Raw genomic sequence first — 26,092 nt, forward strand, 5'->3', positions numbered from 1 at the left:
TAGCGATTTTTTTTTCATAGCGTCATAGCGTTCATAGCGTCATCACGTGATCGCTCTGAGCGAATCAGCGCCCACCTGCTCTGATTCCGTTGAATCCGTGCGCTGAAATGCACTGAGGTAAATATGAATAAAAAATATGGATCGTCAAATATTTTGAGTTCGGCCATGTTCGTCCCAGGCTCAATGGCCATGTCTATGCCAAATATCAAGCACGTAAGCCTCTCCGTTTAGGAGTCTATCGGTAACATTATACACACACACACACACACAAACTGTGTTTTATATATATTGTTACGGACGCGGTTTAGATGTTATTTTGACCGAGCGGTTGGTATGACCGCGACCGAACAGTTATTCCCCGACTAGACCCCGATTCCACCCAGACGTTGACCAAATCGCGCTATGCTAAATCAATGATGGAAAGGACACAACGACTGGGATAGATGAAACGACGCAAGAAGGGGTACAGTTCTCAAGACCTCCGGAGGAGGGTATAATTACAGTGGTGGAGAAAAGGGGGTAGATTACACGGCAGAGTGAGGTAAAAGACACAGAAGAGATGGGCACTTAATTACCGTCTTATCTTATCCCAGACAGACCACAGACAAACGGAACAAGGCTGACTTACACAGGGATTGATGGCAGGAAGGGACAGGTAGGTCGATAGCACAAGGTGCACCTTGGCTCGGGGACAGGATAAAGCACGGTCCAGTCCAGAAGATGCGGGGAGGCCTCACAGCGCTCGGAGGGTACGTCTTGCTTGCTCCAAGCTCAGCGCGCATCTGACGTCACCTCCCTCTTCCTGCGCATGCTCAGCGGGGAGTGACACGCCCTCGGCTGGTTGGCTCCGCCCCCCTGGGGCCGGTCCGCCGCTTCCATTGGGTGCGGGGGTTACCGGGCTCCGCCCTTGACGAGGAGCTGACAGGGAGCCCCTATTTGGTAACCCCGTCGAGCACATGTTCGATGGCGGCTCGTTGGGAAGGCCTCATGCCCTCCCAACACCCCCTACCAACCAAGCCGGAGTGAGGGCGCGCACTCCCTGTGCACGCCGCCGCCGTTGCTGTTGTTGTTGTTGCTGAACCGTGAGGAAGAGCTGCGGGGAGGTATTGGGAGGTCCTAAACTTCCTAACGGTGCCATACAATCACATTCTGGTGCAACGAAGGGTCAGAATTAATGGAAACGAGTCCTTAACTGACATAGACTAAGAATAACTAGCAAGATGTCCTATAGTTGTCTTACATGAGATGCGGTGAACCTGGGCACGACATTTAATGGGGGAAATAGGGGGAGGTCGGGTCTACAGAGTGTTGTTTACAGAAAATGGGACTAGGGAATGGGGGATTGGGGATAGTTGGGAAGTATTGAGGAAATAGGGGAATATTTACAAGCGGATATGGATGGATGCAAATCCCATATCCGCAACAATGTACTTATATAGATTAATTCACATTTATTAGGTACAAATTAACGACACGAGTCCGACTCAGATCATAAAGGAGTCGAGGTTTGTACAGCAGGTTGATGGACAGGGCTGGCAGGATGGCCTACAGGTACCGGTAGCCACACTCTCCTCGTCTAAGCTGTCTCGCCTGGGTTCACGTTCTCATCCCAGTTTTCACAAGTGTTGGTGGACGTTGTATATCCCACGTTATCATTCGCGAAGAGTACGAGCTATTCCTGGCACCCTGGCCAGATTACAAATCCCTGCTCTAACCCACAGTTGGCAGTGCATCAGAGGCACAGCTGCACAACCTGCTGCACATGAATAAAGAAATGTGCCGATGCTCCCGAATTCAGTTTAGAACTTTACTAATTAGTCAAGTTGTAGTGAGAAAGTAATCTACAGAAGCACAACGTTTAGTTTCCTGTATGTCTTGTTGGATGAAGGTGTGATAACATCAGACAAAGTCAGAACTGGTCTTGTACTGTTTTATTGACAAAAATAACAATTCTGGCAATAAGGAAAATGAACATGCGACATTTACAAAACTTTTTACAATAACATTTAAACAGCTCAAACGTAGTCCGAAGGACCAGGATCACTTCAACCCTGATGTAAGAATAACTGGGTGACAATTTAAATTACAACTAGGAATGAACCCGTCACTTCGCTGACAGTAATTGAATGAACAACATAACTAAGAGTAATAGATGTTACAGTACACTTTTCACCAACAAACAATCATCTTGAGGTTTAGGTCACTCGAACTCCTCAGCCTCACTATCGGCCATGACCTTTCTTGGGCAAACCACATTTCAAAGTTGGCCTCCAAAGCCAGCTGCCCACTGAGCATCCTTGGCACACCTGAACTCCTATCCACCTACAAAACCTTCATCTGCAGCTTAATGGAGGACTGCTCTCCCCTCCGGGTTGGCTCCCCTGCCTCACACCTTGCCCAGCTTCACGTCGTAGACATCAAGACCTTTAAGATCATTGAATATCCCGCAATAAAACCGAGGCTATTGGCCTATCACTTTCCCATCGCAGACAGGTCGGTGGTCTTTCTGTCTTCCACCACCTCCTTTCTGGTTTTCCATCCTCTGCTCTTACCATGCTTTGTTTTCCCCCACCCCCCTCCTAAAGTCTCTGCAGGGTGCACGTGGTCCACCATCAACCTGCTTCTAGTAAAACTACCTAAATCCAGGATTAGTCCTCACCTCCACTCATTTGTTCCTCTTTTTTCCTGCCTGTGGAACCAACTTCCACATTTTCTTCAACCTCTTTCTTCCCTTTAGGTCTTCAAGACAGCTGATTTCCACCATCTCAGATCGTCCCCAATCCATGATATTTTCTATCCCTGTTATCCCCCCCAACACCCCCACCATCCCCAAGTCCACCTCCTTCCAAATTTCCAGTTTTTTCTTCCTGAGAGTTTGCTTCTGTGGATATCTTGTCTATCACTTGTGTCCTCCCCTACCCCTCATCCCTCCCCACATCTGTTTCGTCCGTGTCTCCCTCAATTTCCTCCTTCAATCCTACTGTTAATGTTTCCCCACTATCTGTTTCCTCTGTTTCTTCGACCCTCTCTCTCTCTTGTTCTTTGGCATCTTGATTCATTCTGTGTTCTAACTCTTCCATGAGCCTCGACTCTATACAAAACAGTACAGCAGTACAGTTTGACCGTCAATATTTGCAAAAAAGAAAAAAAAATACACCGCCATGAAGGCCCAGCCTAGAGCTAAACGTAATGACGTTCCAGACGTAACGCCATCTCATTACACCACCATTTTACTAAATCCGTCTACGGTCGTCAGATATATGGGTTATCGGGTTCAACTGCCATCAGCGAAGCAACAGAACGAGTTGAGTGCTGGACACTGGGTTGAGGTGCTTGTCTGTAGCCTAGTGCTGGATGTAATGATGTCCCAGACGCAACAGCATCCCATCAAAAAGAGTGTGACAGACAGAGAAATGGACAAATCCGCCCAATTTAATAAATAGATGATTTTAAGTCGAATAAACTTCTTTCTTTTTTTTAAATAACAATACATACAAGGCAGGGAGGTGAAATCTGCTGCAAGTGATGTGCAATGCACGAAGAGTAAAACGAGTGTTCATTTACGTCTGTTGGATGTCTAATAAAGAAGATATAAGCACGCCTGACACGAGGCCGAGGCTTCACACTTTGGCACACTCACGAAGGTGCACCGTTGAATAAACTGTTCCAACCCGTCATTTTTGACAGACTTATTACTAGTTGGAAGTAATTATTCCAAAAGAGTAGAAACTTGGTATATAATGCAAAGAAGATATGATGGAATCACATCTCATGTGTAAAAACGAAATGCTCAGTAACACCAAGAGCAGCTTGGACACGAAACGTTTTTTTTTTTTTGTATACTGAATCGAGGCTTGTGAAAGAGCTAACATTTATTGGCGCTGAGGAAGCGCCTCTAGCGATTGACTTCCAGCCAGTGTAACGCTAATTCCTGTCACAGGAATTCTGAGATCATATAAGTGGGCGTGGCAGTTCCTGATTGGTTCGTGTTGGGGAACGCCTTCTCGCTGCCGACGTGACGTAAATTCGCGCACGCGCACTGGTGAAGCTTACTCGATCTTACTCGATCCCATATTACATGTACTTTCATTGCATACAAATTATACTTCCTCCTAGAAATTCCATGCCCGAACCTCAGCGCAATCCAAGAGGATTCACTTGTTTCACAAACAAATCAACCAGACAAACAAAATATACAAAAAGAGGGAGCGGAAGACAAGTTGGGGAGAGAAGGGGAAGCACACAAACACAACATTTGAGAGCAGGGAGATGTGTGGGAGGGAGAGGGCTTTGGGGGAGGAGGCGTGGGAAGGGGGGGGGGGGGGGGATGGGAGAAGTATAAAACACAAGGACACCAAGGACTTCCAGGACAGAAGTTGGTATTTCAAAAAAAGTTGATTTGGGGTGAAATTAGCGGGGGTAGAAAAGATCAAGGTTTTGGATGGGGGAAGACAAGAGATGGTGGTGAACAGCTGTTTTAAAGACCTGGAGGGTGGAGTGGGATTGAAGAGAGTGAGGGAGATTGTTCCAGAGGCGGGAGAAAAGAGGAATGAAGGAGTGAAGGTGAGCAGATTAACTTAACTTAACAACATTAACTTAACGAACTTAACAACAATAAAGGGCAAGAAATTACAACAATAGTAATATACATACTAATAGCTGCTAAAAACCTTGGCTGCCCTTTCCTCTCCTGAGCAACAATAATCACGACCACATTGCTCGGCCTTCTGTCAGCGATTGCCAAACAACCCCTTTTTGATTCATAGTGATATCTTGTTTTATTATCATTTTCATCAAAAAAATGTTTTTTCGGTTTTGTTACTTTTGCTGATGGCACTTCACTCCAGCGCAAGAAACACATTCATGGAATGCTACCAAATTACATTGACATTGCTGAGATGCGTTGCCATCATCACGTGATGCGCGACCACCACAATGTGGAAAGACCCACAATCATTGGCTGCCTTGCTTTGTCTGGAAAACTAAAAAGTGCTGCTTATGTGGAATTTATCATCTATGCGCTGCCAGTAAGGTGAGTCAGATGCACCAGCATTGAGCTGCTATTGACAGACTTCAAATTTATACAATAACTGCATGATGTTTGACATCCTACTCTGAGATCAACACCTAGCGTAACCTTTAAAGCACATTGCGAGGTAGCAGGTGTCTCAGAAGCCCAAGGAAATTACACCTGCTCTGAGAACGCATCAACTTTTGCTCAATGTTATGGAGCATTACAAAAACAACAATCAACCTCATGTAGTAGAACCATTCTACATTACTTTAACTGTATATCGTAAACACATTCTCAAGTAATGCCGTTCAAATGTTTGGCAAAACTGAAAAATGTGGGTTCCAGTCTAAACCGAATGAATATGTCCCAGAAAAGTGTGAAGGATATATTCCACTAAGTCTTGAACTGCTGCTCATACACACAGATATGAGAACCTGTGCGAGCCTCAGGAAAATGTGTGTGGAAGTGGCACCTGAGCAGCGAGTAGCCTCTCTGTGTCAGAAAGTCTCCAATGACCTGGGCAGAAAAAAACAGCAAAACTAAGATACAGGACTACAAAATAATATTATTGCATGGGACTCCAATTTCATGTCAATATTTTAACAACCAGTTAATAAAAACGTGTGATGGCTTGGAAGGGAAGTTAATTAATATTGTCGTGTGACTACCCTCTGTGGTGAACACCGCAGGGTGACACAGATGACCAAACGAGCTTAACTCCGAGGCGTTTAATTCAATGGCGGACCTTCGTTACACGCGAGGGAAACAAGTGGGGGAGAAGCCATAAGCGCTTACCTTCACGGATCCTACCGACAGCCTTCAAACCTGCAAGAATTAATTAAAACGACACAGAAGTAAAATGTACAACAAAAATGCCGGCTTTATTAACCAAAATTCCGGTAACAAGGAAAATGCACGATAAACTAAATTCCTAAGTGGAGTGCTCCCATACAGACCCGAATACAGACAAGGCATAAAATAACTGAAAAATAAATGTGTAGTTTGTGGCAGTTAGCTCGAATTGGCTCTTCAATCTCGTCAGGAATTGTCAAACCCCCTCGCGTCCTTGGCGGGAAACTGCACTCGTTGGCGCGAACTTGGCCTCGTTGTGCGTCCGCTCACTCCTGGCTTCGCCAAAAGCGCAGCGAGCATTTGACATAGAAACCAGCGCCCGACTTACTCGTTGTTCTTGCTTGGGAAACCGCAGTTCTCGGTCTGCAGTTCTTCCTCCTCACGATGTCGAACCACGACCGTTCGTGATGAATCTTCCTTGCGCAAGAGCAATAGCGACCGTTCGCTATGGGATCCAGAACGAGAAGAAGCGAGAAGAGAAAATGTCCGCCGTTCCAACTATTTTGTACTTGAGGCTCTGACGTCATCCCACGACGTCTCAGTATCTGCTCCTATCAGCAAGTTCCATCTCATCAGTCCTTGTGCCAATCAAATCCCGGACCAATCACTGCTCTTCTAGGCGTGGCTCCACGGACCTTTTATCCTATGTGCTCAACAAGTCAATGTTATCCACGGTAGTGTTCGATGCCTGATTTCCGGTTGGTTTTTATTTAGCGTTATTAATTATGGTGTCGATTGCTTGGCTTGGCTATGGTGCATAGTGCGGTGTCATCACGAGCACAGGAAAAGATTACAGAGGCAACTACATACAGGGGATTAATTTACCCATAATCCCTCGGTAATTAACAAACCCCACCCCTCTCATGGGGACGACGATACAAGCTTACCCGACATGCGGTCCACAAAAATTTCCTACTTATGATACATCGAGGTTTCCTCTTCTTCATGAGTCGGAGCACACTAATCTATACACTCTACCTGGCTCTAAGGTAATCATTGTCTACCCCCTACAAACGTAACAATATTAAACAAAAACCTGTGTAATATCTGGGTTCCACTCATTTATTAGCTTCAGCACATGGATGTAGTGAAAGTTTTTTTTTTTTTTTTTAATCGCCACATGGTTTGGGGTTTTATTTTTTTTAAACAAAAAAAAGAAAGAAGAAAAAAAAAGAAATTAATATATACAGTACCTTCAAAAAGTATTCACACCCCTTGACTTTTTTCACAATTTGTTTCACATTTGTTTGTTGTACAGCTTGAATTTAAAACGAATTAAATTGAGATTTTTTTTTGTCACAGATCTACCCCATAATGTCAAAGAGGAAAAAAATTTCGAATTTTTTTTCAAAATAATAATAATCTAACCCCAACAACCCTCTGTAGGTTTGGGCAGGAATTTGTAACATGGCAATAGTGCTGGTGATAGCTCGCCTACTCTTCGTGAAGGACATAGTGGGATCTTTGACGTCCAAAAACTAATGCCGGCAAAAAGGATGCCCATTTGACGTCCATCCGAGGGATGGCACACACGCTACACAGATTAGAAGCAAGTGTATGCACCTCTAAGCCATCCAGTCAGCCCTGAAGGAATCAATGTTGCTCTGTCTTTGCAATCAAGCTATGTGAGGATGGCTGGGGGGGTGGAGAGGGAGAGGAGGGAAGGGGGGGGTGGGGTGAGGGTGGTAGGGGGGTAGAGGATCATCCAGCTGTGTAGTGGGCATTTAGCCCACCACTTCAAAAATTGGGTGGAAACGGAGGGGGAGGGGCAAGTGCCCCTTGCCTGCAACGATTTCTGGCACCCTTGCATTGTATGCTCATGTGTTTGTAATATCATAATTTACATGCATAACGACTGACCTCTTCAAGTGTGTTGAACAGCACAACGTGTGTGGGGAGTGAGGAGCTTTGAAACTCATGTTCAAGCCAGCTTTTGGGGTCAACGTAAAACTCTGCTGCCTCGTCTCGATTATCTTTCATGTACAAAAGTGGTGGTGGGCACTCAAGGAAGCGCATAGACAGAGGACAGTGGATATGGCTGTGGAAGGAACACATCTCTTGTGGAGCATCACATCGTTTTGTCACATTATATTCACATATGTAACACAACGCATTTGTGGATATAATACACATAGGATGTCTCAGAAGCAACTTGTTTTGTTCAATCATCTACAATAATAAAAGGAAGTGTGTGTGTGTGTGTGTCCTCCATAACTCCAAAACCATGAAACATAGCGGCCCCAAACTCTGCATGCACACCAAGGAAACTCCAATGGAGTGCATGAATGAAAACTCGGTGTTTGGATAAATATTGTTGCGAATATGGAATTTGGCCTCCATATCCGCTTGTAAATATTCCCCTATTTCTCCAATACTCCCCAACTTTCCCCAATCCCCCATTCCCTAGTCCCATTGCATGTAAATAACACTCAGTAGAGCTGACCTTCCCCTTATTCCCCCATTAAATGTCGTGCCCAGGTCCACCGCACCACACGTAGACAACTTTCGGACATCTTGCTAGTTATTCTTAATCTATGTCAGTTAAGGCCTCGTTTCCATTAATTATGACTCTTCGTTGCACCAGAATGTGATTATATGGCATCAGTAGTGAGTTTAGGACCTTTCCCATACCTCCTTCCATCTTCTTCCACAACTATAACAACAACAACAGAGGAGATGGGGGCGGCGCGGCGGCGCGGGGGGAGGATGCGTCCTCACACCGGCTCGGCGCTCCACGGGGTTACCAGAGGGGCTGGCTGTCAGCTCCTCGTCAAGGGCGGAGCCTGGTAACCCCCCCCCCGCACCCAATCAGAAGGGCGGACCGATTCCATCTGGGGCGGAGCTAACGAGCCGAGGGCGTGTCACTCCCCGCCGGATATACGCGGCCCCGCGCCGGATGTGACGTGAGATGCGCCCCGCCTGAGAAAGAACGTTGCCTGCGATCGCTGAGAGAGAAAGACCCGCCTGAGAAAGAACGTCCCCTCCGAGCGCGGTGACCTCCCCGCATCTTTGGACCGGACTGTACCCTGCTTTGAGCCAAGAGTGCACCTTGAGCCATCGCTATCTGCCTTTCCTAGCCATCAAACCCCGTGTGAGTCAGCCGTTGTCCCGTTTACCTGTCGTCTGTCCAGGGTTAATATAAGAGTGTGTCTAAGTGCCCGTCTTCCTGTGATATACCTCTAGCCCCTGTAATCTAACCTTTTCCGTACGAATATAATTGAGAATCGAAACATTGGTGTCTGTCATTATAATTCAGCCGTGTGTCTTCTTTTTCCTTATTGAGCCAGCGTGGCGCGGCTTCGTCAACGTTCGAGTACAATCGGGTAATTTGTGCGGACACGACGGCCATTCCGCTCGGCCCACCTTAACATCAAAGTCGTGTCTGTAACAATTGGTTGTCAGGAGTTGGATTCGAACCTGGGACTAAATTTATTTAGCCCAAATTTTGGACACCAATTGTGTTAGTACGGTAACAATTGGTGTCGAGGAGTGAGATTCGGACCCGGGACTAAATTAGTTAGGCCCAAATTTTGGGAGGGAAAATCGAGCCGGAGCGCGTACGGCGCTCGACCAAATCGATCCGGAGCGCGGTCCCGCGGTTACTGCGCTCGACGAAATTATAACAGCAAAATTTGGATTGGTGTTACGAAACTCGAATTTTGAAAGTCGCGCTATGGCGGATCAAGACGGCTGGGGTCCGGTAGGGGAGAGTGAAGCAGGGTCGGTCCAGGACCAAATTGAGGGACGCGAGGAGAGCGAAGCAGTGAGGGCGGCAGGGTCGCAAAATAGCGTTGTCACGCACGAGGTGGCCACGGCGTCCACGCCCGCGGCAGCGCCCCTGGTGGATTCGAACCTTTTCCTCCTGCAAATGAGGGCCCTTATGGAACAAATGGTGGGAATGAGGGCTGATAGTGAGCGGTTGGGAAACCAAATGGGGGTAATGGGGAACCGGATGGATGCTCAGAGTGAGCAATTGGGAGTAATGAGGGACGAAGCGAGGGGTACTGGTGAGGGGTTAGACAAGAAATTTGGGAAGTTAGACAATAATTTTGAGGGGTTAGACAACGGGATAAAAGAAGTGAAAAATGGGTTAATGGGGGTAGAAAATAGAATGGCTGCCCAGGAGAATCAGATAGAGGGAGTGAAAAATGGGTTAGAGGGGTTAGAAAACAGTATGGAAGGCAAATTGAGGGACATGAGGGACCAAGCGGAAAGGGAAGTTAAACAAATGGAGCAGCAGATAGAGGGGGTCAGAATGGGGGTAGAAACGAAATTAGATGCTCACAGGGAGGAAATGGAGCAGATGAGGGTGGCATCTGGGCAGGAGATGCAAGTGATGGGAGAGGGGATCAGAAGAGGAGTGAGTGAGGAGGTCGGAGGAGTGCGCGAGGAGGTGAGGCACTGTAAGGAGCGCATGGAGAAGGAGGTGAGAAAGGGGACTGTAAAGTTACAAGGGGGCATAGAGGTCCTGACGCAGGAGGTGGAACAGCTGACGGAGGGACAAAAAGAAGTAACGGAGCAGGTTCAAAGGAACACTGCGGTATTGGGAGGTTTAAAAGCGACACAAAATGACATAAAAAACGACTTGATAGCGACAAAGAGGGAATGTCAGATGGTACGTGAGGGACTGACAACGAGGCTGGACGAGGTGATAGAGGTAATGGAGACGAAGGACCGGCAGGTGAGGACGCACCTGGAAACGGTCAAGGTAGCCTTAGAGGATGAGCTTGAGGAGACGTACCAGGGAATGAAAGAGGTGAAGCAGAAACTAGAAGAAGTGGAAGAAGGGATGAGCGAAATTAAGAAGCGACGGAGAGGGGATAAGAAAGAAATAAAAGAGGAGATAAAAGAATTGCTCCAAAGTCTGTGTTTGGATCGTGATGATGTGCTCATTAACCGGATGAGGGATTCGCAGGTGATGGAGGAGAAGCGAAGAGGAAGAGGACCTGGTGTAAGTGGTGACCAATATGGTCGTGCGTATGATGCGCCAGGGGATTTAATAAGCTTGGGGGTCGAGATAGACCCGGGTGTTCGTGAGAGGCCGTTGGTGAAGTGTGCGACAGGTCTGGTGTGCGAAAATGGAGGTGTGCAAGAAAGTCCGACTCTGGGGTGTGTGAGGAAAAAGTGTGTACCAAGGAGTGATTGTGCTGGCGAGAGTGAGTCGGTCGTAGCGTGTGTGCGAGGGAGCACATGGGAGCGCGGTGTGGTGAGTGTTACAGAGGGTGTGACGGGAGAGTGTGCGCAGGAGTGTGCGCGAGAAAGGTGTGTGACGGACAGGTGCATGAGGAAAGAGTGCGCTGTCAGAAGTAAGGAAGAGTGTCCACCTGTGGTGAGTGTTACAGAGGGTGTGACGGGAGAGTGTGCGCGAGAAAGGTGTGTGACGGACAGGTGCATGAGGAAAGAGTGCGCTGTCAGAAGTAAGGAAGAGTGTCCACCTGTGGTGAGTGTTACAGAGGGTGTAACGGGAGAGTGTGCGCGAGAAAGGTGTGTGACCGACAGGTGCATGAGGAAAGAGTGCGCTGTCAGAAGTAAGGAAGAGTGTCCACCTGTGGTGAGTGTTACAGAGGGTGTAACGGGAGAGTGTGCGCGAGAAAGGTGTGTGACGGACAGGTGCATGGAGAAAGAGTGTGCTGTCAAGAGTAAGGGTGAGTGCGTTGTCACGAGTGGAGGTGAGAGTAGTGAAAGTAGTGGGAGTGACATGGAGCGTGAGTTAGTTGTGACAGGTGAGCGAGGATGTACACCTGGGATGGAAGGATGCACACCTGGAATGGTAGAGCGTGAGTGGGAATGCACGCTGGAGTTGGTGGTGAGGCACGTGATTGGGTGTGCGAATGAGGGCACACCTGTGATTGTCACAGAGGAGGTGACCGCGGAGGGGGCGCGAAGCGGTGTATTGGTGAGGTGTGCGAGCAACGAATGTGTGCCAAAGTGTTCGGTGGTCAGGTGTGTGACCAAGGCTGTGAGTGGAATGGGTGTACCTGGGTGTGTAAGGAAAGGTACGAGGAGCATGGGCACGGCTGGGTGTGTGAGCAAGGAACGGGCTGCGGGGTGTAAGCATGCAGGTGAAGCATCGACGTTAGACGGGGTAGAGTTTAGAACGACTTATAGCCGAATCGGGCCCTCGGTGCGTGCTGGGCCTCGCTTTGAACGGCCGCGTCCGTGCTCCACCAGGCGGAGCGGGCGGCAGGATAGGAAGGGTCGTCATGGCGACCACTTTTTGGTGAGGCATTCCGGCAGGCCGAGATCGAGCCATGGGATGGCTCCGTGCCGAGATGGTGCGTGGGATCTCGGCCCGGGTAAACCTCCTTCCCTGCACCGAGTGCCGGACGCATCCAGCCGCTGGCACAAAACAACCAGCATCCATTGCTTGGCTTTACGAAGCCGGGCTTTGGACAGGAATTGGCGCACCGAGAGGCAGTAGTGAGTAGACTGGGTGATGAGGTTAGTGTTTTGGACCCAAAATTGGGAAAAAAACAAAATTTGATGATTGGCAAAGGATTGGCAGTAGTGATTGGCAGATGATGGGCAGTGATTGGCAAATTTTTAATTTGTTGAAATTTGATGTGCAAAATTGGTAGTGAGAGACCCCCGATGTGGTGGGATGGCAAATCCACCATCCCTCACAGGTGGGGGCAAATGCGCAATAGCTTATGGGGTGTATGGCAGTGAAAACTAGCCCGGGAGGGTTAGGATATAACGGTAGGGATCTAGAGAAGATGACCTTAGGTGACGTTAAGTTTAGTTAGTGACTGATACCTGTAGTGGGGACGCAGGTAGATTAGTATGGATGATAAATGACGTGGGAGCGCAATAGTTTAAAGGGACGACTGGGAAGCGCAAGTTTCAGAAGGGAGTAGTTAGCTGAGATGATGCTGTGTGTGTGAGAATTGAACAGGTGTGATTGCACAGGTGTGCAACTGGACAGGTGTGTGGAGCAGTGTATGAGTAGTGAGTGTTGTGGATCAGCGCGAATGCGCTTGGGGAGAGAAGGGTGCAGGTGGCACCAGGTGTGAGAGCACAGGTGTGCAAGTACAGGTGTGTGGAGAGAGTTGGAGTAAGTGGTACGGAGTGGTGTGCATGGTGCGAAGGTGTGGATGGGGGAAGAGTGGACCCCTTTCACGAGTACCCGGGGCGGGTAGTGTAAGTGTTAGGTAGAGGGTACAGGTAAATTGTGGTTGGATATTGGCACTTGTGGTGCGGTTGCAGAATGGTGTTGTGAATGGGTGCATTAGTGTTGTGGAAATGGCTGGGCGTGTAGCCTGTTAGTGCGTGTAGTTGGTTGGGCACTCCACCACTGTGAGGATGTCGGCCAGGTGAGGCCGCAGGTGGGCTCTGGGAGCCGGTAGAGTTGTGGATGGGGCCCGAGGATCCGGAGGACGGACCCGGGTAGCCCAGTGCCAGAGAGGGCACCGAGTGGGGAGAGTGCCAGAGGGCCTTCCCCAAGTAGTTAGGTTAGGGCAAGGAGCAGGTAAGCTCGGAGGCAACTGCAGTGGTGGAGGTGTGCAGGTGGGTAGACCCACTGGGAGAGGTACACGCCGCAGCCCAGAAATTGTGCGAGGGCACCGGGAGATGAATCGGGGGAGTGAGACCCCAAATTGAAAAGCACCACAGTCTGGCCAATGGGAATTGGTTTTTAGAACCAATAGTGTAAGAGGGCCAATGGTTTGGCCGGAGAAAGACCCCGGGTAGTGTAAAGTTGTAAAGTCATTTAGGAAATAGTTAGGATTGATGAACCTGTCGCACCATACGCAGCCACTTACCTGTGGTGATGATGATGACTCCACACCTGTGTTTTCTTTGTTTGTTGCAGGAAATGAGATTGCTGTGTGGATTTGTGAGACGCATCACGACGTGGATGAGACATTGGGGTGATTCCATCTCTCCCTCCCTAGGAGGGACTGATGATGAATTGGTAATGGCAAATTTTGATGTGCAGTTGGAGATGGCAAATTTTGATGAGAGTTGAAAATGGCAAATTTGATTGGTTAGGAGGGAGAGAAGACGAATTTGGTTTATGGGAGGAACGGGGAAGACAGTAGGGATGTTTGTTGATTTGTAAAGTAGATGTTTATGGGTAGTGTTGTGTTTTGTGGATACAGTAAGGGGTAAGGGAGGGGCCATGTAGGTTACCTGGTGGGGGGGGGGGGGCGTACGATAGGAACGTACCTGTCTCACCTGGTTCCCATGTGCCCCCAGTGTGCATCACCTTACATTGCGTGCACTTTTGCACCCTTACCACCTTACTCACTTGTCTGCTTCTTTTGTCTCCCACCTCCGAGGATCTGGCTTTGGGGTAGAGAGAGAGGAGAGAGAGGTGCTGGCTGCGCAGTTGTGGGCCTGCACTTTCGCTGTTTGCTGCCGGGATCGATACACCATATGGACCGCAATGTTTGTGGCCACCCACAATGGACCGCAGTTCGTTTGCGGCCAAGCACCACCCGGGGATGGACCTATGGGTCAACGTGGCACCTATGCCATACAGGTGAACCACTTTTAGTTAACACCAAGTGCACCACAAGAAGAGCAAGAGACACCTGCAGGGTTAGGGGTTGTCGAATTTATTTTTATTCCAATGAACAATGGTGACTGCACCGATTGGTGGTGGGGTGGTGCTTTTGATGCTCGGGAAGGGTGCTCTGCACGTTATTAAAGGCCGTCGGCCACAGAGCACTCGTGGGTTGGTGTATCGATGCTGGCAAGCGCGCTCTCTCTATGCATAACATCTGCATGTGTTCCTCCAAAAACAGGTCCTGGATCGTAGTGTAAATAGCAGCGTAGTCGTGTAAATAATGCTCCCTACCGGCTGTATGTTTAGTTTGCGAATTCTTTCCGGATTCGGTTATCCTGTGGGTGTGTTTCTGTGAGGAGAAGGGTGCAACGTCGCAGGGGGACATATTTACTCATTTGTGAATATCTGTAAAACTGTCGCACTCAGGGTAGAGTTAATAGTAGAGGGAACTACATTGCGTGCCACACTAAAGTAGGTAAAAATTTATCGGGTCGGGACGCCCCGAGGGTAGAGAAGCGTGCAATGTTGCGAATATGGAATTTGGCCTCCATATCCGCTTGTAAATATTCCCCTATTTCTCCAATACTCCCCAACTTTCCCCAATCCCCCATTCCCTAGTCCCATTGCATGTAAATAACACTCAGTAGAGCCGACCTTCCCCTTATTCCCCCATTAAATGTCGTGCCCAGGTCCACCGCACCACACGTAGACAACTTTCGGACATCTTGCTAGTTATTCTTAATCTATGTCAGTTATGGCCTCGTTTCCATTAATTATGACTCTTCGTTGCACCAGAATGTGATTATATGGCATCAGTAGTGAGTTTAGGACCTTTCCCATACCTCCTTCCATCTTCTTCCACAACTATAACAACAACAACAGAGGAGATGGGGGCGGCGCGGCGGCGCGGGGGGAGGATGCGTCCTCACACCGGCTCGGCGCTCCACGGGGTTACCAGAGGGGCTGGCTGTCAGCTCCTCGTCAAGGGCGGAGCCTGGTAACCCCCCCCCCCCGCACCCAATCAGAAGGGCGGACCGATTCCATCTGGGGCGGAGCTAACGAGCCGAGGGCGTGTCACTCCCCGCCGGATATACGCGGCCCCGCGCCGGATGTGACGTGAGATGCGCCCCGCCTGAGAAAGAACGTTGCCTGCGATCGCTGAGAGAGAAAGACCCGCCTGAGAAAGAACGTCCCCTCCGAGCGCGGTGACCTCCCCGCATCTTTGGACCGGACTGTACCCTGCTTTGAGCCAAGAGTGCACCTTGAGCCATCGCTATCTGCCTTTCCTAGCCATCAAACCCCGTGTGAGTCAGCCGTTGTCCCGTTTACCTGTCGTCTGTCCGGGGTTAATATAAGAGTGTGTCTAAGTGCCCGTCTTCCTGTGATATACCTCTAGCCCCTGTAATCTAACCTTTTCCGTACGAATATAATTGAGAATCGAAACATTGGTGTCTGTCATTATAATTCAGCCGTGTGTCTTCTTTTTCCTTATTGAGCCAGCGTGGCGCGGCTTCGTCAACGTTCGAGTACAATCGGGTAATTTGTGCGGACACGACGGCCATTCCGCTCGGCCCACCTTAACATCAAAGTCGTGTCTGTAACAATATGAACACCACTTATGAAGAGAAATAATGGCTTACCTTCATAAAAGGCTTTATCTCCGGTCAGCTCAACATTACCTCACCGGGGTCTTAGCCGCTATTTTGTTTCGGCATATGCAAACGTGCCTTGCTTTGGAAACATGATCTACTCTGACGGACTAATTAAAGTATATAATCGAAATCTGTGTTTGGGTTTGAGGATCAGATCTCGAGGACTAAATAAGTGCCAGTATCTGGAATGAAACCTGCCAATTTTAAGGAACTACCGATTCTTATAACTCAGCGTATTTATTTATTTATATGCAAGAAAGGCTGTCATACCTCTCCATATTTACACAAGAGAATACAAAAACATAATTAATTGGTCGGGAGGCCAGGAAAATTAGCGAGAGATATTTTTACCTCCGCCACCAAAGGTGGATGGAGGTTATGTTTTCACCCCCGTCTGTCTGCTCGTTTGTTTGTCTATATGTGAACAAAATATCTCAAAAAGTTGTGGATGGATTTGGATGAAATTTAGCAGAGAGGTAGTTAATTTGACAGGGACGAATCGATTCGATTTTGGTGAAGATCTGAATATGGATTTGGATACGAGATTTATTTAATTTTAAAGTGATTCTTCACTATTGAGAGATCGGGTGAAAAGCGATATATAACATGATATTAAAAAAAGTTGTGGATGACATGTCTAAACTACAGTCACGTGAAAAAGTAAGTACACCCCATGTAAAGTTTTGACTTTTTCAACATATTTCAACATACAGCTATTTGATCTTCATTTCAACAATATTGATAGATAAAGGTGATATAATATAACAAATATCATGAAGCATTTACATTTTGTAGTCCATTGTATAATTTAAATAAACATAAATGCAAATTTCGCATGTGGAAAAAGTAAGTACACCTCGACATTTATCACTACTTCAAATACCGAAAATTAGAATCAGGTGCACCAGCTCAGGTGCAAATGATTAGAACATCGTTAGAGAGGATCTTGGAGGAACCTGTCTTATTTAAACCTCAGACATTTCGTTTGGTTTGCTCTTTGTTGTTGAAGTGTGCGGCGTCACCATGCCTAGATCAAAAGAGCTCTCTGAGGCCTTCAGAAAGAATGTTATAAATGCCTACGAGTCTGGGAAGGGATTTAAAGAGATCTCCAAACAATTTGAAATCAATCATTCGACTGTCCGGAAGATCATCTACAAGTGGAGATTCCAAACAACTGCCAACTTGTTCAGGTCAGGCCGCCCCAGCAAGTTCAGCCCGAGAGCAGACCGCAAGATGTTGAAAGAAGTCTCTAAGAACCCCAGAATGTCATCACGGGGCCTACAGGTAGCTCTTGCCACTGTTGATGTCAACGTGCACGAGTCTACCATTAGAAAGAGGCTGCACAAATTTGATCTACATGGGAGGTGTGCCAGGAGGAAAACCTTGCTGTCCAGAAAGAACATCAGGGCAAGACTAAAGTTTGCAAATTAACACCGAGGCAAACACCAGCACTTCTGGAACAATGTGCTCTGGACAGATGAGTCAAAGGTAGAGCTATTTGGCCACAGTACCAGAAGACATGTTTGGCGAAAACCAAAGACAGCATTTGATCACAAGAACCTGATACCAACTGTAAAGCATGGTGGTGGAAATATTATGGTTTGGGGCAGCTTTGCTGCATCAGGGCCAAGGCAGCTCACCATCATAGAATCCACTATTAATTCTTCATTGTACCAGAGGGAGTTTGAGGATAATGTGAGGCCATCTGTCGGAAAGTTGAAGCTCAACCGAAGGTGGACCTTGCAACATGACAATGACCCTAAACATACCAGTAAATCCACCAAGGAATGGCTGAAAAGAAAGAAATTGAGGGTTCTGGAATGGCCAAGTCAAAGCCCGGATCTAAATCCCATCGAGATGTTGTGGGGGGATTTGAAACGAGCTGTGCATGCAAGAAACCCCTCAAACATCGCACAGCTGAAAGAATTCTGCATGGAGGAGTGGGCAAAAATTTCTCCCAGTTGATGTCAGAGACTGGTAGACAGTTACAAGAAACGCCGACTTGAGGTTGTTTCTGCCAAAGGGGACAATACCACCTATTAGAGCCAAGGGTGTACTTACTTTTTCCACATGCAAAATTTGCATTTATGTTTATTTAAATTATACAATGGACAACAAAATGTAAATGTTTCATGATATTTGTTGTATTATCAATATTATTATTGATCAATATTGTATTATCTGGTGGTTGTATTATCTATCAATATTGTTGAAATGAAGATCAAATAGCTGTATGTTGAAATATGTTGAAAAAGTCAAAACTTTACATAGGGTGTACTTACTTATTCACTTGACTGTAGGTGAATGAGTTAGTTGGGTGACAAGAACAAGCCGATTAGATTTTGGTTCAGGTCCGAATCCAAATCCAGCTGTTGAAGAAAATTAATTATTTGCTTTCGTAATTTGTGTAATTGAATGGATTTTCTTGAGCCTCAACCTGTTGTTGCAAACACTTAAGTTTTAATTGTTTTAATTGCTTGCTTGAGCTCCATTAATACATATAGTAATCAGCTTTAATTGTGTTCTATAGAACTTACTAGCCTAGCAACTATTTACTCAGAGCTTTTGAACTGACAGGTCATAAATTAGGCTAAAGGCAAATGGTTGTCGGAGGCAACCAAGCTGCACCTCTCCACTCCCTCTCACAATCAAATCAACAAGTTTGAATTAAAAGAATAAGCTTCTTCCAATTAAATATCTGTATAACAAATAAATATACTCTTTATAGAACATATATATGATCATGATAATCTGCAAACAGTTATGTATTTAGACTCCAATGCAATACGAGTTTTAAGAAATGTTTTGGGAAGTTTGGAAAGAAAAGGACTTCTCAAACTTATCACTGAACACTGGTCAAGGTCGGACCAGCCTCCATAACTTTGTCCGCACCTGGTGAGCCGATAATTAAAATTACAAAACATTATTTTTCTCCAAAGGACCGTCTAGGATTTCATGTTACCTTTGAAAAGGATTTAAAACGTTAACTCAAATATCAAATGATTTAATCTATAGAACAAACATTTAATTATTAGCAAGCGTATAAGCCTATAGTGTAGTTCTGAAGTTACATTAAAAAGTGTTAACATTTGTATGAGATTAAGCAGTCGTCCTCCCACTGGAGAAGAGATAGTTGCCTCGCAACTGGGCTGGAGAATCAAATGAATTGCACATTTTCTTTCAAGCCAACACAACTGTGGGTTAATGCTCTATTAATTCGATACAAGTTATGGGAATGTTCTGAGACAATATGGGAAATGTATTAAAATATAACTGCATTCCCGGTGTGTACCCTGGTTAGAATAGGTACACCGTATACCTGCGACTAATAAGAGGCGACTAAGAGGGTTGGCATCAGTAAGGGCATCCGGCCATAAAAACATTGCCTCAAAAAGAAAACCATGACAATTACAACTACATATGGGCAGGGTACAGCCCGAAGTGGAGATCGGTTTCTGAGGTTTCGGACATGGAATGTAGGGACAATGACAGGGAGATCAGGAGAAGTGGTGGAAGTATTGATCAGAAGAAGAGTGGACATATGTTGTGTGCAAGAGACGAGATGGAAGGGAAGTGGTGGGAGAATGGTGAAGGGTAGTGTTACATATTTAGGTGAATGTATGTAAATTACCATGCAGGTCTTTGCTTCCGTGTGTAGTATATTAAGTTGTTGTGTAGTTGTTGTGGTTGGAGGGTCAGGAGCCCTTCTGAAAGAGTGGCAGGAAACGGAAGTGGCCGGAAGCGGAAGTGACGGGAAACGGAGGAAAAAGACACGAGGGAAAGAAAGGCTTCTTCTTCCTCGCCCCGCGACGACGAGAAGGTGGAATCGACCTTACGCTGCGCTGAAAACGCGCCGTTGCGAAACGTCTGGCGAGAGGAGTTACCTGGGCGGTAAATACCTTTGGACACGTCCAGTCACTGTGAGTTCGTGCACGAAACCAAGCGTCCGGGACAGTTTGCCCCGTCTACAAAGACGCGTACGGGTCCGCACGTTGGGCCTCGCTCGCGTCGGAAGCCGCGCTGGGTTTTGCCCCGTCTACAAAGACGCGTACGGGTCCGCACGTTGGGCCTCGCTCGCGTCGGAAGCCGCGCTGGGTTTTTGCCCATCTACAAGGACGCGTAAGAGTCGCACTTGGGGCCTCGCGCACGTTGGACGCCGCGCTGGGTTTGCCCCGTGGCTTGGCAAGGAGGTGCGCTGCAGCCGCGGCCCCAGTCCGAGACGGCACGTTTAGAGCACGTCCGCCCGGGGCTCGTTCAACCGCCCGTGTGCGGAGAGGAGAGACATTGACCACGGAGGGAGTCAGGAGTGGGGCTCACGTGAGGAATGTATAAGATTAAGATGGCCATCTTAGAGTTTGTGTAGATGAGTTCACATGGTTGTAATATTGATTGTGCATTGTTGATGGTTGTTGATTGCTCAGTGAATATATTATTGATTATTCCGGATCCTTGGTGTGGGGTTTCTTCTTGACCGGAATTCATATTGATTGCGTTACGAAAGCGTATAAACCATATATCTTTCTGGCGGGGTCCCTCCCACGGTCCGGGGGTCACCAAGACCAGGTAGTTACCGGGAGGACCACGTAACAGAATTGGGGGCTCGTCCAAATTACGATTTGCGGTTTCGCAATTGGGTCTACGTCCGGGATCTAAAAGTGTATAAAATAATAAAATAATAATATTTTTGGTAATTAAAATTTATTAATTAATTATTAATTGGTAATATTTTTTTTTGAGAAATTGGGGAAAGTCTTGGGGTGAAGGTTAACCGGTGTTAACGATAGGCACCATGGCGTTTGTGGCACAGAACTTTGGGGTAACCCCGAGTGAGGCACAGTTCCGAGCGTTGCTAAAGTCGGATCTCTTGAAATTGGCCAAACATTTTAACTTGGAGGTCCGAACTAATTTGAGGAAGGCAGAGTTGCAGGCCACGGTGATACAATCTATGGTGGGATTAGGAACATGGGACGAGTTAGCCTGGGAGTGGCTACCCGAAGAACCAGAAGACGTGGAGCTCCGGAAACTGGAGTTGCAATTACGGAGCCAGGAACGGATCAAAGAAGAAGAAAGGAAAGCAGAAGAGAGAAGAGAAGAGAAGCAAGCAGAGGAAAGGAGAGTGGAACGAGAACTCCAGGAAAGGTTAAAAGAAGAAGAAAGGAAAGCAGAAGAGAGGAGAGAAGAGAAACAAGCAGAGGAAAGGAGAGTGGAACGAGAACTCCAGGAAAGGTTAGCAGAAGAAGAAAGGAAAGCAGAAAAGGAAAGAGCAGAAGAAGAAAGGAAAGCAGAGGAGAGGAGAGAAGAGAAACAAGCAGAGGAAAGGAGAGTGGAAAGAGAACTCCAGGAAAGAAGAGAAAAGGAACAAGCAGAGGAAAGGAGAGCTGCAAGGGACCTCGAAGCAGAGGAGAGAAAAGCGGAAAGGGAATTAAAGGAACGTGACATGCAGCTTCAGCAAGAAATCAAATTCAAGGAGCTGGAGTTAATGAGAGAACGGGGAGAGGCACCACCCTTGCTGACGGGGTCGACACCTAACCAGAAAACCTGGGATGTGGGCAGACATGTGAGGCTGGTTCCACCGTTCAGTGAAAAAGAAGTCGCGAAATTTTTTCCACACTTTGAGAAAGTGGCTCGACAATTAAACTGGCCGGAGGAGGCATGGACCATACTCGTGCAAAGTGTGCTGGTGGGGAAAGCTCAGGAAATTTATTCGGCGCTACCAATGGACCAATGTGCAGATTATGAGGTACTGAAGAAGCACATCCTCAAAGCCTATGAGTTGGTTCCGGAAGCTTACAGGCAAAAATTCAGGAATGCCAGGAAGAGGGAGAGTGAGACCCATGTGGAGTTTGCCAGAGTGAAAGAAAACATGTTTGATCGGTGGTGTGAGTCAAAAGGAGTCGGGAAAGACTTCGAAACATTGCGGGACTTGATCCTGGTGGAGGAATTCCAGCAGTGTGTCCACGAGGACATCAAAGTGTACCTGCAGGAAAAGAAAGTACCGAAGTTGTGGGACGCAGCCACCATGGCAGATGATTATGCCTTAACCCACCGAATAGGGGTCCACGAACCTAACTCCTCGCCTAGATCTCCGCAGGGGAGGTGGGGAACAGCAGGTGCGGAGAACGACCATACATGGCGGCGGCCTCGAGATGATTATGGGGACAACTATGATACCCCACCGGTTCGAAATCAGAGGGATGCGGGCCCAAGACAAACTTATAGTTCGGGGGGCCCGAGGCAGACCCCGAGTTTTTCCTCCGGGCCTACTTGCGCGTTTTGCAAAAAACCTGGACACTTGATGTCCAGTTGTTACCTCATGAAAAGGGACAACCCAGAGCGGAGTCCGACTATTACAACTCCGAATGCGATGGCTAGCGTAAGAAATCGCCATCAAGAGGGTTACCAACCATTTATTTCCGAGGGGTTTGTGTCACTGGATGGAGCCTCGACCAACCGGAGACCGGTTAGGATATTGAGAGACACAGGGGCCCATCAATCTTTAATGCTTGAAGGCATTTTGCCATGGTCCGAGGAGACGGCAACGAGGGATAGTGTTCGTTTACAGGGGATCGGGGGCGGTGTTAGTGCTCCCCTTCAGGTCATCCAGTTGGAGTCCGATTTGGTGTCAGGACCGGTCACCGTCGGTTTACAAGCCACGTTTCCTGTAGAGGGTGTATCTGTGGTTCTCGGGAATGATTTGGCCGGGGGTCAAGTTTATGGTAACCTGAGGGTTGATAAAGAGCCCAGCAGGGAAAATAACACCACACCAGCTCGGGATGGTGACAAAAGTGCCAAGTTATTTGTAGGGGGACTGAACTTCAAAACAGAGGAAGAAGTTCTGACCTCTGTCTTCAACAGATATGGGCCGCTGGTGGAAGTGCGGTTGGTAAGAGACTGGGAAACGCAACAGTCAAGAGGGTTCGGCTTTGTCACGTTTGCCAGCACAAAAGACGCCAGAGAGGCAGAGAAGAATTGGAATGGCAAGGATTTGGAGGGTCGGACCATAACAGTAGGGAAGGCATTTCGTAGGCGTCGAGAGGTCTACAGGAGAGGACAACTGGGCGGTAGTTTTGGTGGTGGCCGCAGTCAATATTATTATGGAGGCTCCCTGAGTTACGGCCGCTCCCGAAGGAAGAATTGGCAAAGTAGTGGCCGAGAAGAAGACCGGTATTCAGGGGACTACAGGGACCAGTGGTCCCACCCTAATTATTAGGGACGTTCTGAGAAGTTGAAGCACTGAAGGCGGCGGAGCCGCCGAGCCAAGATTCCTACACGAATTAACCGTGAACGCCGTTCCTAAAGGCGTCCATGTAGTGAACTTTCCTGCACGGACTAACCGTGAACTCCACGTTCCTCAAGGCGCCCATGTAGAGAACTTTCCTGCACGGACTAACCGTGAACTCCACGTTCCTCAAGGCGCCCATGTAGAGAACTTTCCTGCACGGACTAACCGTGAACTCCGCGTTCCTAAAGGCATCCATGTAGTGAATACTCGGCTTGGCCTCCCGGAAAAGTGCTATCGAGTGGCTTAACTGGCTTTATTTTTAAGTGATAACTGTGCCCGGGGGGGAACTGATAATGTGGGGGGGTTGAGTTATCTGGTTTGTTTCTCCAAATTGGCCGGCAAAGAAAGTTTTCGCTGGGTTCAAACTTTCTTTCTTGAAGGGGGGGAGTGTTACATATTTAGGTGAATGTATGTAAATTACCATGCAGGTCTTTGCTTCCGTGTGTAGTATATTAAGTTGTTGTGTAGTTGTTGTGGTTGGAGGGTCAGGAGCCCTTCTGAAAGAGTGGCAGGAAACGGAAGTGGCCGGAAGCGGAAGTGACGGGAAACGGAGGAAAAAGACACGAGGGAAAGAAAGGCTTCTTCTTCCTCGCCCCGCGACGACGAGAAGGTGGAATCGACCTTACGCTGCGCGGAAAACGCGCCGTTGCGAAACGTCTGGCGAGAGGAGTTACCTGGGCGGTAAATACCTTTGGACACGTCCAGTCACTGTGAGTTCGTGCACGAAACCAAGCGTCCGGGACAGTTTGCCCCGTCTACAAAGACGCGTACGGGTCCGCACGTTGGGCCTCGCTCGCGTCGGAAGCCGCGCTGGGTTTTGCCCCGTCTACAAAGACGCGTACGGGTCCGCACGTTGGGCCTCGCTCGCGTCGGAAGCCGCGCTGGGTTTTTGCCCATCTACAAGGACGCGTAAGAGTCGCACTTGGGGCCTCGCGCACGTTGGACGCCGCGCTGGGTTTGCCCCGTGGCTTGGCAAGGAGGTGCGCTGCAGCCGCGGCCCCAGTCCGAGACGGCACGTTTAGAGCACGTCCGCCCGGGGCTCGTTCAACCGCCCGTGTGCGGAGAGGAGAGACATTGACCACGGAGGGAGTCAGGAGTGGGGCTCACGTGAGGAATGTATAAGATTAAGATGGCCATCTTAGAGTTTGTGTAGATGAGTTCACATGGTTGTAATATTGATTGTGCATTGTTGATGGTTGTTGATTGCTCAGTGAATATATTATTGATTATTCCGGATCCTTGGTGTGGGGTTTCTTCTTGACCGGAATTCATATTGATTGCGTTACGAAAGCGTATAAACCATATATCTTTCTGGCGGGGTCCCTCCCACGGTCCGGGGGTCACCAAGACCAGGTAGTTACCGGGAGGACCACGTAACAGTAGGCATGGACAGAAATACAAGTTTGTGTGGCAAGGGTGCCTGGAGGGCATGAATGGTGTTGGTGTCCTGTTTTCTGAGGAGTTTGTAGACAGTGTGGTGAGTGTGACGAGAGTGAGTAATAGGTTGATGATGGTGAAAATGATGATTGGAAAGCTCTTGGTGAACGTCATCTCGGGATATGCTCCGCAGGTTGGTCGGAGCGATGAAGAGAAGGACAAGTTCTGGTGTGCGATAGAGAAGCTGATGGAAAACGTGAAAGATGAGGAAGTTGTTGTGGTAGGAGGAGACCTAAATGGACATGTGGGAAGGAGTATGGACGGTTTTGAGGGAGTTCATGGGGGTTACGGATATGGTGTGAGAAATGGAGAAGGTGAAAGGATTTTGGAGTTTGCTGATGGAGCTGATTTGTTGATTTGTAATACTCAGTTCCAGAAAGAGGATAATAAGCTTGTTACATACACGTCAGGTGGGTCGACGACAACCGTTGACTACCTGATGGTGCGTAGGCGAGATAGGGGGCACCTCCGGGACACAAAGGTGATCCCGGGGGAGGAGGCTGTTTCACAGCACCACTTGGTTGTCTGCGACATCAGGGTGAAAGGTGCGAGGAGAGCTCGGCGGGTGAAGTACCAACCGAGAATGAAGGTGTGGAGGTTGAAAGAGGTGACAGTAAGGGAGGCATTAAAAGAGAGGCTGAGTAGGGTAGAGGATGATGTGGTTGAGCTTGAACGTGGTTGGATGTCAATGAAAGATAGTCTGTTGGGAGCCGTTGGTGAGGTATGTGGATGGACAAAAGGACCACCGAAGCACTCGGAAACATGGTGGTGGGATGAGGAAGTTGGAAAGAGGATTGACGAGAAGAGGAAGAAGTTCAAGGAGTGGCAGAAGGCGAAGGGTACGGGAGCAGAAAAAGCAGAGCATGAAATTTATAAGGCAGCCAAGAAGGCTGCAAAGAAAGAGGTAGCAAAGGCGCAGGAGGCATGTAGGAAAATGTTCGGAGAACGCTTGGATTCGGAAGAGTGTCAGAGAGCGGTATTCAGGATTGCAAAGCAGAGAGCGAAAGAGAGGTGTGATGTGATGGGGGTGAGTTGCTTGAAGGATGAAGTGGGACAAATTGTTGTGGACCCAGATGGAAATAAAGGAAGATGGAAAAGATATATGGAAATGCTGTTGAATGCAGAGAATGAATGGGATGGCAACATAGAGAGTAACCCAGTTTTAGGACCGGCAGAGAAGATAACTGAGAAGGAAGTTGAGGAAGCGATAAAAGCAATGAAGAGTAGAAAAGCGGGAGGGCCGACGGGAGTTGTGGGAGATATGTTGAAGGCAGCAGGAAGTTGGGGTGTGAAGAGAATGACAGAGATCTGTAATCTGGTGGTGAAAGAAGGCCGCATTCCAGTGT

General features: G+C 47.9%; 1 protein-coding gene across 3 annotated transcripts in view; it reads right to left on the minus strand.

Annotated features, from left to right (window-relative positions):
• Positions 1-3,837: 3,837 nt before the first annotated feature.
• The window catches only part of PIGB (phosphatidylinositol glycan anchor biosynthesis class B), a 55,668-nt gene continuing 33,413 nt past the window's right edge, over positions 3,838-26,092 (minus strand). For all 3 annotated transcript variants that reach the window (XM_068130441.2, XM_068130442.2, XM_068130443.2), the window contains 2 exons: positions 7,727-7,904; positions 3,838-5,530 (listed from right to left, as the gene is read on the minus strand). In XM_068130441.2, coding sequence (XP_067986542.1) covers positions 5,408-5,530; positions 7,727-7,904 — 301 coding nt within the window. In that variant the 3' untranslated portion in view covers positions 3,838-5,407. The remainder of the gene's footprint in view (positions 5,531-7,726; positions 7,905-26,092) is intronic.

This window comes from Myxine glutinosa, chromosome 11, assembly GCF_964187855.1.
Source record: "Myxine glutinosa chromosome 11, kmMyxGlut1.1, whole genome shotgun sequence".
In the NCBI taxonomy this organism is placed as follows: Eukaryota; Metazoa; Chordata; class Myxini; order Myxiniformes; family Myxinidae; genus Myxine; species Myxine glutinosa.